This window comes from Sinocyclocheilus rhinocerous, unplaced genomic scaffold, assembly GCF_001515625.1.
Source record: "Sinocyclocheilus rhinocerous isolate Xijiao unplaced genomic scaffold, SAMN03320098_v1.1 scaffold1861, whole genome shotgun sequence".
NCBI lineage: Eukaryota > Metazoa > Chordata > Actinopteri > Cypriniformes > Cyprinidae > Sinocyclocheilus > Sinocyclocheilus rhinocerous.
Genome location: NW_015652149.1, coordinates 118,488 through 134,388, shown reverse-complemented (window position 1 = coordinate 134,388; position 15,901 = coordinate 118,488). Strand labels below are relative to the sequence as shown.

Here is a 15,901-nt window from a genome sequence, read left to right as displayed (position 1 = left end):
TTTACATCCTATATGCAAAGACAACTATAAATATATAAGAGTTTGTTTAACCATCCTGTCCGGCCTGAAGGGACTTTATTTAACTGTATTTATTTGATACAGTCAAATAGGCCAATAGTGAGATTGGTAATTATTTTATCAATTGCATTTGATGCAGAAATTACACACTTCATTTTTAAAGGTCCCATGGCATGAAAATTTCACTTTATGAGGTTTTTTAACATTAATATGAGTTCCCCTAGCCTGCCTATGGTCCCCCAGTGGCTAGAAATGGCGATAGGTGTAAACTGAGCCCTGGGTATCCTGCTTTGCCTTTGAGAAAATGAAAGCTCAGATGGCCCAATCTGGAATCTTCCCTTTATGTCGTCATACGGGGAAAGGTTACCTCCCCTTTCTCTGCTTTGCCCGCCCAGAGAATTTGGCCCGCCCATGAGAAAATGAGCTACTACAGTGCCAGGCGAGTGCAATATTTTTTTTTTCCTCGAGAGACATCATGGCTTGCAAACGAGCGAAGCATGGCAGTTGCCCCGCCTCTCTCCTCCTCATTAGCATTTAAAGCTACAGACACAGAAATGGCACGTCCTAAGGAAAGCTCATTGTGGGACTGGCTCACAGTGGCTGAAATTCTGCACCAAGGCTGAATTTCGGGAAAGAGACTTCAGATACAGTACTAGGGACCACTTAGGCCTATATAAAAGCATCCAAAAAGCAGCATGTCATGGGACCTTTAAGATAATTAAAGCAACAGTTTTTAAATAACGAAAGAATATGTAAAAGTATGGTATTTTAGCCCCCTGCTGTTGGGGCTAAAGGCGCACAGTAATTAACATGATAATTAATAGATGGCTGACTTTTCCATTTGTTGGCATTCAGATGGTAAATATCATATATTATGTTGGGTGTCCATATTAGAGATAATCACCATGTTTAGAATGAAACTTTCATATTTAAAAACATGATATTAATCATATCATATAATAATATATCATTTGTTGTTACTACTGTAAATACATATTCAATTATTATTGTATCTACTTCAATACTTTCAGAATCTTTACTTATTAAAACGATTTTGTTTCTGTATTTTAAAATATATTTTATTATATTAACATATTTTAATGACAGTATATTTATTGAAAAAAATAATTTTTATTTTTCAAAATAAGCAGAAAATAGTACAAACTTTGCTAAAGTGATTGTTTTTAACAAGTATTAACTTAGACATTATTTAAAAAACATTATTTTAGCTGAAGTATTTGTATCAATACCGTGTGTGGGGTAAAAGGTCCCACTTGCCACCTCGGACATTTATAAGATTTTTAAACAAAATAAACAACTTGAATTATTTATTTTCACACATAATATTACTGTTTTTACTATTTTTGATCAAATAAAGGCAGCCTTGATAAGCATATACATCTTTCAGAAATATAAATATAATCATACCGACCCCAAACCTTTGAACGGTAGTGTTTATGTTATAATTATATAGTATCATATATTATATATAATTATGGTAATTAAACATCTGTGGGTGTAAAAACACATCTGTAATGTGGCTGCCTGATTCATAGAGAGTCATCAAACGAAAGCTCATTCGATAATTAAAGCCATTAAGACACAGGAGAAAAAAGGCGACAAACCACACACCAAACTGCCGCGATACTTTAGTCTTTGCAACTTTAGGGATCTTATCTATTCACGAACAGCTTGTAACACTCCAAAGAGAAAGGAAAACTTGAAATCGCATCTTATGACCCCTTTAAGAGAACCAATCACACGGCCGCGGGCTCGGCCACGTCCATCCAACAAACTTTCCATATAACGGTAAGAAATAAAGGCTTGAGCAGATGTTGACCAGAGAAACTGTTCAGCAGGATCTGCCGGCGTGTCTATGTTCTGGTGTGAGCGTGAAACGCAGCGCTCTGCTGCTGTATGCTATGGTTAGAGCATCGTCTCTCTTCAGTGTAGTTTGAGTTTATTCCTGTAACACAGCTTTAGATTATATGGCATTTCATGTGCGTGTGCGGACGCTCAGATCTGCAAAGACGTTCGTCTGTTCATCAAAGACTTTTAAATACAGTTCAGTTTCAGTTTGCTAAAGCGCTAATAAGCGCTGAACCCGCCCAAATGGCTTCTGGGAGTCTCGGACCACATGTGGTTTCGTTCTGGTCTGTTTGTGGCAGTGACACAAACCCAGGCGGTTCGGTTTCAGTTGTTAACCACACGCTGAGAGAAATGCTTCAGTTCTGAATGCCCGCTGTGACTCTTTTTGAACTGACTGATACGAAGATGATACGATGTCAGAAATGTTTTACATGCAGCGGCTTCACGCCAGTCTGTGCAGATGCTATTTTAAACTCGCACAACAATTAAGCATTCACATTAAAGGAAGAGTTCACACACAGTTGCATTCATTTTGTCTTGTACTCATTTAAGGCCCGTTCACACCAAGAACAATAACTGTTTTGGGATCCACATCAATTCGCCGCAGATTTGTCCTCTGCCACTTTAAACGTTTCAGCTCTTTAAAGTCAGGTGGATCCTGATTGGCTGTCGTTGTCTTTATAATTCATCACAGCCAGGTTTACGTTGGACTATATGAAAATAGTTTTATATAATCCACTGGAAGGGAACTTGGCTCTGAATTGACAAAAAAGGCTGGTTTTCAAAGTTGGAAATAATCAGCTGGTGAGCTCTAGTTGCCTCTTTTGAAGGGTAAAATCACTTATATTTTCATTAATACTGCACATTTGGACATGCTACTTAAAATATTTTTTACTTAAAATGTACTTTTAGAGTGCTGAATGTCATTATTTTCTGAATGGGACAATAAACTGAGTTGGGTAAGTTAAAGTAATTAATTACTTGCTACAAATTACATCTTCAACAGTGTAATCAGATTACTTTTCTAATTACTTTCTCTAAAATGTATTGCGTTACATATTACTAATTACTTTCTAAACCAGCTGAACATTACAAGGATAGACAAGAATCTGCTCTGTTAATTCTTTAAAATAAATATTAAATTGCATATATTATTCTTGAACTGACCAAAGTATTTAAAGGGAGAAGGTTGCATTAAAACATACATTGTACCATTACTTACACCGCATTTTAATATTAGAACATTAGACATTACAATTCCATGTTAAATTGTTTTATATTGTTCTAGTATTGAATGCATTTACACCAGAAGTAACTAATTAAATTACAGAAAAAATAAGAGTAATCCCTTACTTTTTCCAAAGAAGAAGTAATTAAATTACAGTAAATAATTACTTAGTAATGCATTACACTAACACTGAATGGGAAAATGGTGAAACATGTCTGTATTGTTCTTTGACAATCCATAAATACACTGTCTGCACTTCAAACAGTAGCCTATGTATTGTTTTATCATGTAAAACCAAACTTCTTTTTGCATTTTTTCACTTGGTGTTATATTTTATCAAATGAAAAAGTTTTTCATAGGTGTCAGAAGAATACTAAAGTGTCGCAAATCCCAGGCTTACTGTGATACCATACCAGTCACTTATGAGAAAATATTGGTATAACTGTCTTTTTAAAGTGTATTGTATTGTTTCGTGTTTTGTATTTTCAATTTATTGCTTTTCTAATGGACCTCGAAAAAGTTAGAATAAATAGTACTCGCTGAGGGAAGTTGTTGACTGTGATTATTATAAATAATAAACATCAAAGTATTTGATAAATATGGAGTTATGCTCTAAATTATTAGAGATCAACAATAGTTCACTACTCCATGGATGTCTTCCCTACTTTGATGACTTGCATATTTCATGAGCTCGAAGCCTCTCTCAGAAGCCTCTCGCTGGCGCCGCGGGGAACGGCTTTGTTTTCAGCTCACAGACTCATTCATGTGTTGTTTTCTCACAAATCCCATCAGCGCGCGCAACACGCATTCACGAGCGCGGCTAGAAAGACACGTCGGCTGATTGCATCTGCATGAGTGGAAGAAAGGGGGGCAGAGCTGATCGAGGGGCCTGAAGGGGGTGTCTGTGTGCCCTGGACACATCTAAACTCGCTCATTTCCCCTTCACGCACACAGGACACAGCAGGAGCAAAGACACAATTATCCTGCTCTCGTTTCCAAACAGAGATAAATCACACATCATCTCCAAAAACTCACGCAAGCACAGCTGCTGTTAGTTAGCGCTCTCAACACACACACACACACACACACACATACACACACACACACATACACAGACACAGACACACACACACACACAAACGCCTCTCTGTTTCTGCTTTGCAGAAAGTCTGCAGTTACTGTATTACAGTTAACGCGCAACGCATCAGTCAGCATCTGTCAGACGCGCAATTGCGCAGAACATTAGTTCTGATAAATAACGCCCAATAATCCAATCCGCCGGGACTCACCATACAGCCATGCGGTCTTTGGGGTAGTTGAGGCGGTCGATGGCACCGAGGACGTGCGGCAGAGAGTGCGCTGAGTTGCGGCACACCAGCGCGAGCAGCACCCGCGGCGCGAGCAGCGCGGACTCCGGGCTCCAGCGCTCCTCCGGGAAATAGCTGCGCGCCGGACCGCTCCACAGCAGCAGGGAAAAGAAACACAGCAGATACATGGCCGGAGAACCAGAAGCGAGACTGATCGCGGCGCGCTGACGCGAACAGTGACCATCGGCGATTTATTGCCAACCGACAGAAATACGGGGCGACTCTGGGTGGCCCCTGGAGGAGATTTAAAGGGACGGGCTTCTTAGTAAAAAGAGAAAGAATGTGGTACAGAAAAAGTCAGAAGAATCCAGTGCTCTCAATCATCTGGTAAATGACAGCGAGATTATAATATACGGTAATTAAACTCTACAAGCTGGACTGCTCGCCTTTAATGTCGCGGCCCCTTTAAGAAAAGCAGCTGCGCTCGGTTAGAATCTGCCAGAAAGTTAGTGGGCGTGGCAAACATACACTTACATACGGGACAAATAGACAATAGCTATAGATTAGAATAGTGGAGGGAATATACGGCAGTGGGACAAACGGTGCTTCCTGAAACACAAAGTGAACCAGTTCACAGTTTTAAAGCGCTCACTGAGGACATGTGCTGGTAACAGTTATAGAAATCTCGACTCTAAATCAGCTACAATAGGCTTACTAATTTTATACCACAATACTACTAACGTACTATCTTTTGTTTATATTTAAGGGCAATGTATAATATGATACGGAAATGACTAATATAATATACAACTAAAAATGATAACCCTACCTTTAATCCTAAATATCACACAAACCTGTTGACATTTTAATTTTTACTGTTAATTTAATTTTTTATGGTTAAAAAAAATGGAAAATAATTCAAAATTCAGTGCGTATGTTTATATAGAATGCCTCTAATACGTTGCCAGTATGTACATTAATTTTTCCCCAAGCTTTCGCATTTTGATTTGCATGTGAATCTGAGAGCGCCCCCTGGTGTACAGGTATATTAATGTTAGTGTTTCTTTCCGACCTTCTGACCTTTCCATTTTTTTTCCTCCAATGAAAGTTTGACATGTCTTTTCCTCATACAGACAGGCTGTACTAAAATTAGGAAGTGTTTTGTTTGCTCCTTCTCTTTTCGAAGTCTTACACGGTGTCAGAATTGTTTTCAGTAAAAACTCTGTGTTTTGTTTGTTTTTATTTTTTTATAAGAAACATGAGCATGCAAGGCACAAAACACAGCCTTTACAGCAGGCTGTACGACAACACAAATTCAGAAACTGTGTGTGTGTGTCTGTGTGTGTGTGTGCGTGTGTGTGTGTGTGTGTGTGTGTGTGTGTGTGTGTGTGTTAAAAACTCTCTGAGTATTCTGGGGTCTCAGACGTGATGGGGATGTATACAGATTCCTGAACACTACAGTTAGATTCAAGCAATGATGTAATGTATCATCTGATATACTGAGTACTAACTCTGGGAACCAACTGTAATAATAGCTACTACAAAGCTTTTTATTAACATATGAACCAAGTTATACATCGGACAGTGATAATTTAACAGTATAACACTTCTGTTTGCTGATGCACTTCAGAAATAATAATCTTATTTATTACCTTGAGTCATAACCAGTTACAGAACTGAGAAAATAAAATGAATTATTTTGGATTAATTTGCTAATTGTATATCTGGGTGCAGTTAATATGGGTTAACACAGTCAGATACAAAACTAATGTGTCAAATAGTTTATAAATATTGGCAAATCTAGTGTACACTTCCAAATGATAGATTCAAGACAGCAGGTTGATTGTCTGCTCTATTTAATAGATAAAGTAACCATATCTTGCATATATTAGACACATATTAAATGTTTCAATATTAAATCATTTCATATTAAATCATTTGTTTTCTGGCGTTGGACTTAGATGAAGGAAATGTTCTAAAACTCTTAAACAATTTTCTTACATGTGATTAAGTTAGCATATGCTTGTGATGGAACAAAATAAACATAATGTCTTATTTTTTTAATTGTATAAAATATACTATTTTCTTAAATAAACCGATAAACTCAATAAGAACAGTCAGTCTTTTGAATATTAAAGAGAATGGATGTTAAAAATGCAGGATTTTTTGAATAAGGTCCATAAATAATTAAACTTAATGACTCTTTTTTTTTTTTTTTACTTTGTATAAGTAATGTTATACTTTGTTGAACTCTTTTTGTAAATTAACCATGCATTATCTCGGGTATCTTGCTTTTTTAATTATTATTATGAATTTCTTAAATAACCGAACAACATAAAGGCATCTCTGAGGGCGGCTTCAAGAACAAAAGTTCGGGAACCACTGACATAAAAAGGAGGAGAATGTGATAAGGCTCTGCGCCATTAGAGGGAGTACTTTTTCATTTGAGTGGAGTTAAAGGAAAACAAGACTCACGTTTAAACAGGTGACTAGAAACGAAAGTAAAAAAGGAGGACAAGAAGAGACGCCATTTCAGGTATTAAAACGGCTGCATATTGTGTGGTAAGTTCAGAACTTATTATTAATGTAACCATGCAGTCATATAAAATCAGCTGCTATTTGAGATTTTTACTTTTCAGTACATGGGATTTCAATAGTGTAACACTATATTTTGAAGGTTCAACAGCTCTGACCAATGTGTATGTATAATAATCAGAAACAATCAACAAACCAGTGGTTATTCATTCTGTTGCACAAACGCACGAAAATGAAAAGTGCCATAGTTGTCAATCTAACTTCTGCTTTTAACTGATATGCGAGTGTGATACACTGAGTAAAGTACACAATCATCGCTGAGTACTGCACTTGTACTGCATTCAAATTTCCACATCAGTACTTGAACTACTAAAAGTACTAAACTTTTGTAGACTGTTGTGAAACTATGTTGTGTTCGGATTGCACGTTCCTGCTGTAACAAGCATTAAACAAATTAACAAATGATTACCTGAATGTTCCTGGATAAAAAATAAATAAAACATAAAAAAACTTGAACAGCAGCAACCAGATGTTTGAAATACATAAGTCAAAAACATAAGTCAAATGAAGTGTAAATCAAACCATCACACACATAAACACTGAACAGGAACATAGTATAGCTGCTAGTCGAGTTCATTTGACAGCACGCCTGTTGTTCTACTGGGCTGAACTGCAGTTGTGCTGTATTGAGTTTAACTTGTATTGCACTAAACTTTTGCTGTAATACCCAAAATGTGCTACAATGCGCTATAAGTAAACTACAAGTAAACTGCACTGGTCTTCAGTTGTTCTGCAGTTATACAATAGATTACAAGCATACTTATGGGTGTATATTATTAAATGGATAGTCTTCCCAAAAATTAAAATTCTGTCATCACTTACTCACCCTCATAGAACATCATCTATTTTTATATCTATTTGTCATGTATCTAAGTGGTTTCTTCTTTGTTTTTAACTATCTTTTGTATTTATTTATTTATTTAGGATGACACTGCCTCGAAAATGAGTCTCCATAACAAGAGAGATAATGAGGGCACTGCCCCTTCATCTGCTGGATCCAGCTGTGTATCTATAAAGAGTGATAAATCAATGGATTTTCCTCCTAACTTAAATGAAAGAACAGTGACCTCTGACCCCAGGTAAAACAGTTTTTTTTTTCAACTTTCCTAAACAGCCAAATCCCATGCAGTTTTCAAAAAAAAATCTATTGATCTTTCCACAAACACTTGACTGAATCCTGTTAACCCATCCTCGCTTTTAAATATATTAAAAAAAGGAATCTTTACTATACCTTTACTCTTCTCTATCCTGTACTGTTCTAGCCTGAACAAGTTCTCAGTCTCCCTAAGTTACTGTCTCCGCTGTCTCCCACTGTTCACCCAAAAACTAAGTCATCATTTACTCATCCTGGTGCTCTTCTAATGCTGTATGCCCTCCTTTCTTTTCGGACCACAAAATATTTATTTTCTAAAAATGTCCCCTGTAAATCATGAATCATGATTTAAGAAACTCAATGAAATAACACTACATGTAAACCAAAAACAGTGCATGAAATGTGCATTACGAAAGGATGCAACTCAAAAAGGGGTATCAAAATCATATCTGGTAAAATATATATTTTCACATGGTCTCCAATTGTAATCTCTCTTATTTGGTGCTATTTTCTTTTTCATTTTAGATCTACACTGTCCTCTACATCCCACTATCAGACACATATGAATCAGGATAACACTGAAATAGCCCTGAAGAAACACACACTAGAGACTGGAGACCTGCAGAGAGTCAAAGACCAGCACAAAATTAGCATGAAAAACAAGTACGGGAGCATATTTGAAGGAATCAAACCAGAAGAGACCCTCCTGAACAGGATCTACACACAGCTCTACATCATAGAGGGAGGGAGATAAGGAGTAAATGAAGAACATGAGGTTTTACAGATGGAGAAAACAGCCAGAACACAACACTCACAGGACAATCTGATCAACTAGCACTGAGATCTTTAAGGAGGAATCTGTGATTCATCAGAGGAAAGTCTACAGCTTCATTCATCTGAGCGTTCAGGAGTTTCTCGCTGCTTTCCATGTGTTTTACTTTCATGTAACTTTAATTATGGAGGGGCTGAGGAATTTTGCTTCAATACAAATTTTGCTTAAAGGTGCAGTAGATGAAGCTATTGAGAGTGAGAATGGACAGCTGGATCTGTTCCTGCGGTTTCTGCTGGGCGTCTCACTGGAGTCCAATCAGAGACTCTTACAGGATCTACTGACACACACAGAGAACAGCTCAGAGAGCATCAGGAGAACCACACAGTACATTAAAGAGAAGATCAGAGATGGACATGGACTCTCCACTGAAAGATCCATCAATCTGTTCCTCTGTCTGCTGGAAGTGAAAGATCAGACTCTGTCCAGAGAGATTCAGGAGTTTGTGAAATCAGACAAACACTCAGAGAAGAAACTCTCTCCTGCTCACTGCTCAACAATCACCTACATGCTTCAGATGTCAGAGGAGCCGCTGGATGAGCTGGACCTCAAGAAATACAACACATCAGATGAGGGGAGAAGACGACTGATACCAGCTGTGATCAACTGCAGAAAAGCCATGTGAGTGTTTAATCATCTCTTTACTACTTTTTAAACTGACTTACATTTCTGTTGTTTTTGTGCTTCATCTTGATTTTATTTTAGTTATTTTATTTTATAAATAAAATAATTATTGTATTTATTTTACAAGAATGAAGCTGATATTATTGAAATGCCAGTTAAATACCAATGTGGAAAAGTTAAAAACTGGATTCACATATGTTTTGCTCTCTTTCAGTTTTGCTGGCTGTAATCTCACTGCTCAGTCCTGTGAAATTGTGTCATCTGCTCCACAATCCTCAAACTCTGTCCTGAGAGAGCTGGATCTGAGTAACAATGACCTGCAGGATTCAGGAGTGAAGCTGCTCTCTGATGGACTGAAGAGTCCAAACTGTCAGCTGGAGATACTGAGGTCTGGGTTCCATTTGATTATTAAATAGTTTGTGTTCCATACGTTAAAATGCCCTGCTGTTTACTGTCTTGTGTGTCTGAAGGTTGTCTGGCTGTATGGTGACCGAGGAAGGCTGTGGTTATTTGTCTTCAGCTCTGAGTGCAAACCCCTCACACCTGAGAGAGCTGGATCTGAGCTACAATCACCCAGCACAATCAGGAGTCCAGCTGCTCAAACACAAACTGGATCATCCAAAGTATAAACTGGAGAAACTCAAGTATGTGGGAAAATTTTGACTCCTATGTATGTGGAATGAAACGGGGATTACCTAAGAGGGGTGTAATGATGTGGTCACTGTGCTTTTGCCAAGTAAGATATGTTCCTGGATTAACATATTTAGCTTTTTAGTTAATAACATAGTCTTAATCCAAACCCTACCCTTAAACCTATACCTAATCATTACGTATCACTAAAATCAGAGGGAAATGATAGGTGCATAACACTGATGTAGAAACTCATAACCTAGGTTGTAAGCCTAACTTGACATAAACTGTGAACTTGTCCCTCACATCTTATTGGTTGATTGGAATGTTGTTCCAGGAATGTTGTCCCCCTCAGTAGCAGCACTCTGCAGGCACTTCCGCGTTCCAGGAGTGCACCTTGACCTTGAACCTGGGTCAGATTAGTGATATTGCATGAACTTAAATTGTTGTTTATGGAACCGCTTTAGATTTAGATTGATTTGTTAATTTACTTCAAGTCAGGTTTTGGACTGAAATCCCCACTTTTCTTAGTGCACTTTATGAAACAGGCCTCTAGAGGAGACATGCAGATGGTAAATCCATTTCTTTGTGGGTTGGTTCTTCTCTCATGTACTGTGTAGTAGCAGTGGATTATGAAGACGGAGGAGATAACAATAACAGTCTTCATTATACTTTACAAATACTAGAATAGTCTCAGGACCAACATTAAACTAAGATACAAACAAACTGAATATAAACCTGACAGAGTAAAATTTTACTTTGATACTCAAGGTATAAAGTAGCCAGAAATTCAACTCGATTCAATTCAAGTTATTTGTATAGCGTTTTTCACAATACAAATCGTTGCAAAGCAACTTTACAGCAAATTAAGTTTCTACAATATTTAGTGGTAGCTTATCAGTGGTGACTGTCAGTTAATGTACATATGGCAGAAATGTACGGAAAATCAATTAAAGACGTAATCAAACAGACGATGAACACTATTAACAGCAATTATTATATGATGCAATCAAACTTATAGCAAAATTTGGTAGAAAGATATAAGTAACTAATTATATCTACTTGAATACTTTACGACACTGATTATTTATTTATCCGACTGAATACTTCAGAACCTAAATTCTCCCTTGAGAAAAAATAATGCTCTGCAAAGTGTTTACATTTTTAAGAAAACAGTCCAATGAGCATTACTTGTTTTTTTTTTTTGTCTATTCAGTTTGGGTCATGGTGGACATTTCAGGACCACACCAGGACTGAGAAAATGTAAGTACACAAGCACACACACAAGCACCCAAACTCCCACATATACACATCTCTGCATATTTAATTATGTTGTAGGTCAGCTGTTCTCAACTCTGGCCCTTAAAATCCACTTAACTGCAGAGTATAGCTCCAAGCCTAAGTAAACACACTTGAGCAAGCTCATTAAGGTATTCAGGATTACAAGAAAGTTGGAGAGTTTAATCAGGGTTAGAAATAAACTCTGCAGGAGCAGAGAACCACTGTAATAGATGATCTGTTCTCTCTTCTTGTGTTCAGATGCTTGTGATCTCTTACTGGATCCAAACACAGCAAACACTCATCTCATCCTGTCTGAGGAGAACAGAAAGGCAACATGTTTGAAAGAGCCACAACTATATCCTGACTATCCAGAGAGATTTGACAACTATGAGCAGGTTCTGTGTGGAGAGAGTCTGACTGGACGCTGTTACTGGGAGGTTGAATTGATAGGTTGGGGTCATGTAGCAGTGGCATATAAAGGAATCAGCAGGAAAGGTGGGATTGACTGTCGGTTTGGACTCAATGACAAGTCCTGGAATCTTTACTGTTGTGATACGATTTACTCTTCCTGGCATGATAATAAGGCTAACAGCACCAAGATTCCTCCCTCTTCATATATATCTAATAGAGTAGGTGTCTATCTGGACGTGTCGGCTGGCCCTCTTTCCTTCTACAGCGTCTCTGACACACACACACGCACACACTTACACACATTCAACACCACATTCACTGAACCCCTCTATGCTGGATTTGGTTTTTACAATGATTCCACAGTGTCTCTGTGTCAGAATTAACAACCTCCTCTGAGGAACCACAGAGACATCACACACACAATGGGATAAAAACATTTGTTGCTCTCAGATGGATATCCTATGAATCAAGCCATGTTGAAGTTTCGGACAATAATGGGTGGCCTTTCTTAGGTTCGTACACATACACACTGTACTGGTGTGACAATATCCAAAGTTTAAACATGTTTTAATGCTCCTGTCCAGTATATGTATATTTTGGAATCAGTGTAATTTGAAAAATGTAAATGTAACGCTAATTTCTTTGAAAAGTCTTGTTCTGATTTGGGCTACCATGGAATTATATGCTAACACTGTTTCATATTTTCATTATTTTCTTGCAGTAGTTGTGTTTATTTATTTATTTATTTTTTCACTGTGCTTTATGTGATCAGACATAATTTTTTATATGACTGAAAGTAACCTTTAAGGGTCAGTTAGAAATGCATCCTTAATGTAACAGCTACATAGTGTAATACTGGGTTATTGGTTCTGCTGATGAATTAGCCAAAAATGCTTAAAATAATAGACTTTAAAGTTCCTTTAAGTAAAGGTGAAGTTAAAACCAATGAAAATATTACTAAAGAATGGCAGCAAACATGGAATACAGATAAAAAGGGACGGCATTTATATAAAAATGGTAGGTACTAAAAAAGTATAAGTGGTAGAAATAGGAAAGAAGAGGTCACAATTACTATGATGAGACTTGGACACTCAGGATTAAACACATCGCTGTTCATAACTGGAGTACATGAGACTGGTCTATGTGAGAATTGTGGAGAGAAAGAAACAGTGGAGCATGTGATATATGAGTGTAAAAGGTATGACGAAGAAAGAAAGGTATTAATATAATGTTTAAACAAAAAAGGTAAGGTAAATAAGGATTTGGAATATTTGTTAGGACACAATTTTAATAGAGATAGAGTAGGACATAGGATATTAATAAAATACATATATACAGTCATGGCCAAAAATATTGGTTTTGAAATATTTTATTAAATATGATCAAAGAAGGCTGTGAAAATTAACCTGCATTAATCCTTTTGATCTTTTATTAAAAAAATTCACAAAAGTCTAACCTTTCATTGGATAATAAGAATTTAAAATGGGGGGAGATATCATGAAATAAATGTTTTTCTCTAATACACATTGGACACAATTAACGGCACCCTTTTATTCAATGCTTTTTGAAACCTCCATTTGGCATAATAACAGCTCTGAGTTTTCTCCTATAATGCCTGATGAGGTTAGAGAGCACCTGACAAGAGATCAGAGAGCATTCCTTCATCCAGAATCTCTCCAGACCCTTCAGATTCCCACTCATCTTCTACAGGGGAAGTCGTGGCCTAATGGTTAGAGAGTCGGACTCATAACCCAAAGGTTGCGGGTTCGAGTCTCATACCGGCAGGGATTGTAGGTGGGGGGGAGTGAATGTACAGCGCTCTCTCCCACCTTCAATACCATGACTGAGGTGCCCTTGAGCAAGGCACCAAACCCCCAACTTCTCCCCGGGCGCCGCAGCATAAATGGCTGCCCACTGCTTCGGGTGTGTGTTCACTGCTGTGTGTGTGCACTTTGGATGGGTTAAAATGCAGAGCACTAATTCCGAGTATGGGTCACCATACTTGGCCACATGTCACGTCAAAGTACAGGGTTCAGGTCAGGGGACTGGGATGGCCAGAGCAGAAGCTTGGTTTTGTGCTCAGTGACCCATTTTTGTGTTGTTTTTAAGATTTGTGTTTGGATTATTGTCCGGTTGGAAGATCCAAACATGGCCTAACAGAGTCAGTCACTTATTGATTTTTTATCTGTTGGTATTTGATAGAATCAAAGATGCCATGTGTCTAAACAAGATGTCCAGGACCTCCAGCAGAAATATAGGCCCACAACATTAAAAATACAGCAGTATATTTCATTGTACACATGGGGTACTTTTTATCCCTGTGTGCACCAAACCCATCTTGAGTGTTTGCTGCTAAAAAGTTCATTCTTTAGTTTCATCTGAGCATAGAAGCCAGTCCATTTGAAGTTCCAGTCGTGTCTGATAACTGAATTTGCTAGAGTTTGTTTTTGGATGAGCTAGGAGAATTTTTCTTGAAACCCTCCCAAACAACATGTGGTGGTGTAGGTGCTGTTTGATTTATTTATTTTTTTTAAGGTTTTCTGACCCCGAGACTCAACTATTTTCTGCAGTTCTCCAGCTGTAGTCCTCAGAGAGTCTTTATCCAATCAAACTCTCCTCCTCACCGTGCATTAGGATGATATAGACACACATCCTCTTCCCTGGATAATTTCATGTTCATAATCACCCTGGAGTGCTCAAAATTGTGAATATGAATGGGAATATACTTCACAGATATTTTACTCATAAGAATTTCTAGGGGTGCCAATAATTGTGTCCAACGTGTATTTGAGAAAAACATTTATGTCATAATGATATTTCCCCCCATTTTAAATTCTTGTTATCCATAAGAATCCGTTAGATTTTTGTGATTTTTAAAAATAAAAGATCAAAAGGATTAACAATGCAGATTAATTTTCACAGCCTTCTTTGATCATATTTACCAAGGGTGCCAATATTTTTGGCCATGACTGTACTACTGGGTTAAGTGAAAGCATTTAAATATAGAATAAGGATGGTCTAGTCTATTCTGGATCCAGGGACCACGGGATTACTGGAGGAGCTGAACACGCAGCGCCAGGTGGAACTTGAAGAGATGGAATGGGATGGAGCATCAAATAATTATGAGTAGGAATATATGTATAGATATGTGAAGATGTGTGAAAGAATAGAAAGCGCAAAAGCAAAGAAGAAACTAATTATAAATAAACCATGACTGCATAACAGCAAAAGTAGGTGGCGATATACACATAGAATGCAACACGCCAAAAACAGAAGAAGAAGAAGAACAAGACACACCTTAACCTTGAGAAAAGAAAGTAAAAGAGGAGAAAGAAGAGACGTAATTTCAAGAAACCTGTTATGGCTGTTTAAACGATTGCACATTTTGTAGTAAGTTCAGATCTTATTCTTCATGTAACTTTGTAGTGATATAAAAATGAGCTACTGTGTCTATGCTCTTCTTTACATGGATTTTAAAACACAAATCTTTAGCCTATATTTCGTCAGTAAAGAAACTAACCAATATGGCGGAAATGTTGACAATTATGCCTATAAATTACTTTTGATATCCAGCTATCTTTGTTTTAGCCTATAGTAGTAGTGGTATATATTTATTTAATGCCATGTCAGCATCAAAGGCTATTTTCATGGCAAAAACTGTTTAAAAAATACAAATATAACAAATACAATGAAAACCAGCAAACAAACAAACAAACACAAGTTATATGTTGTAGCCTATATAATATCATGCACATATTTATATGATGTAAACTGTGAAATAAACTTAAAACTTAAGTTTAAAGTTATTTCTCTAACAGGACAGTTTTTTCACAGAGGCATTATTCTACAAATGATGATCACATTAGAAGCGTTGTTATTATTATTATTAGTAGTAGTAGTATTATGCGTATCACATTAGAAGTAATATGAACGCGTGATTGTTGATTCTGTTGCGTACCGGTTATATTTTGAAAATATTCTCATGGACCGGCTGGAGTGGGGTATATATATATATA

General features: G+C 37.2%; 3 protein-coding genes and 1 long non-coding RNA gene across 4 annotated transcripts in view; 3 read left to right on the top strand and 1 right to left on the bottom strand.

Moving 5' to 3' along the window:
- The window catches only part of LOC107713788 (procollagen galactosyltransferase 1), an 18,648-nt gene extending 13,902 nt beyond the window's left edge, over positions 1-4,746 (bottom strand). Inside the window, exon 1 of the mRNA XM_016519400.1 lies at positions 4,405-4,746. Within this exon, the coding sequence (XP_016374886.1) occupies positions 4,405-4,610 (206 nt within the window). The 5' untranslated portion in view covers positions 4,611-4,746. The remainder of the gene's footprint in view (positions 1-4,404) is intronic.
- A 2,171-nt stretch (positions 4,747-6,917) lies between these two features.
- Positions 6,918-8,924, top strand: LOC107713789 (uncharacterized). Its single transcript, XR_001636933.1, has 3 exons — positions 6,918-6,984; positions 7,942-8,096; positions 8,636-8,924. It is a non-coding gene; the product is annotated as an uncharacterized LOC107713789 (long non-coding RNA).
- A 142-nt stretch (positions 8,925-9,066) lies between these two features.
- On the top strand, positions 9,067-12,369 carry LOC107713781 (neoverrucotoxin subunit beta-like). The gene is made up of 5 exons (XM_016519392.1): positions 9,067-9,560; positions 9,778-9,951; positions 10,034-10,207; positions 11,410-11,456; positions 11,733-12,369. Exons 1-5 carry the CDS (start codon positions 9,067-9,069, stop codon positions 12,266-12,268), a joined length of 1,425 nt encoding a protein of 474 aa, XP_016374878.1. The 3' UTR covers positions 12,269-12,369.
- Positions 12,370-15,194: 2,825 nt separating this feature from the next.
- Positions 15,195-15,901, top strand: part of LOC107713779 (uncharacterized) — a 9,428-nt gene continuing 8,721 nt past the window's right edge. Inside the window, exon 1 of the mRNA XM_016519390.1 lies at positions 15,195-15,275. The gene's annotated coding sequence lies outside the window, so the exon portion shown is untranslated. The remainder of the gene's footprint in view (positions 15,276-15,901) is intronic.

Excerpts from the sequence above, each read along its gene's own strand:
- LOC107713781 (XM_016519392.1), top strand. The coding sequence starts at position 9,067 with ATGGAGGGGCTGAGGAATTTTGCTTCAATACAAATTTTGCTTAAAGGT. Across the intron at positions 9,561-9,777 it reads ATCAACTGCAGAAAAGCCAT|TTTTGCTGGCTGTAATCTCA; the intron begins GTGAGTGTTTAA and ends GCTCTCTTTCAG. Across the intron at positions 11,457-11,732 it reads CACACCAGGACTGAGAAAAT|ATGCTTGTGATCTCTTACTG; the intron begins GTAAGTACACAA and ends TCTTGTGTTCAG.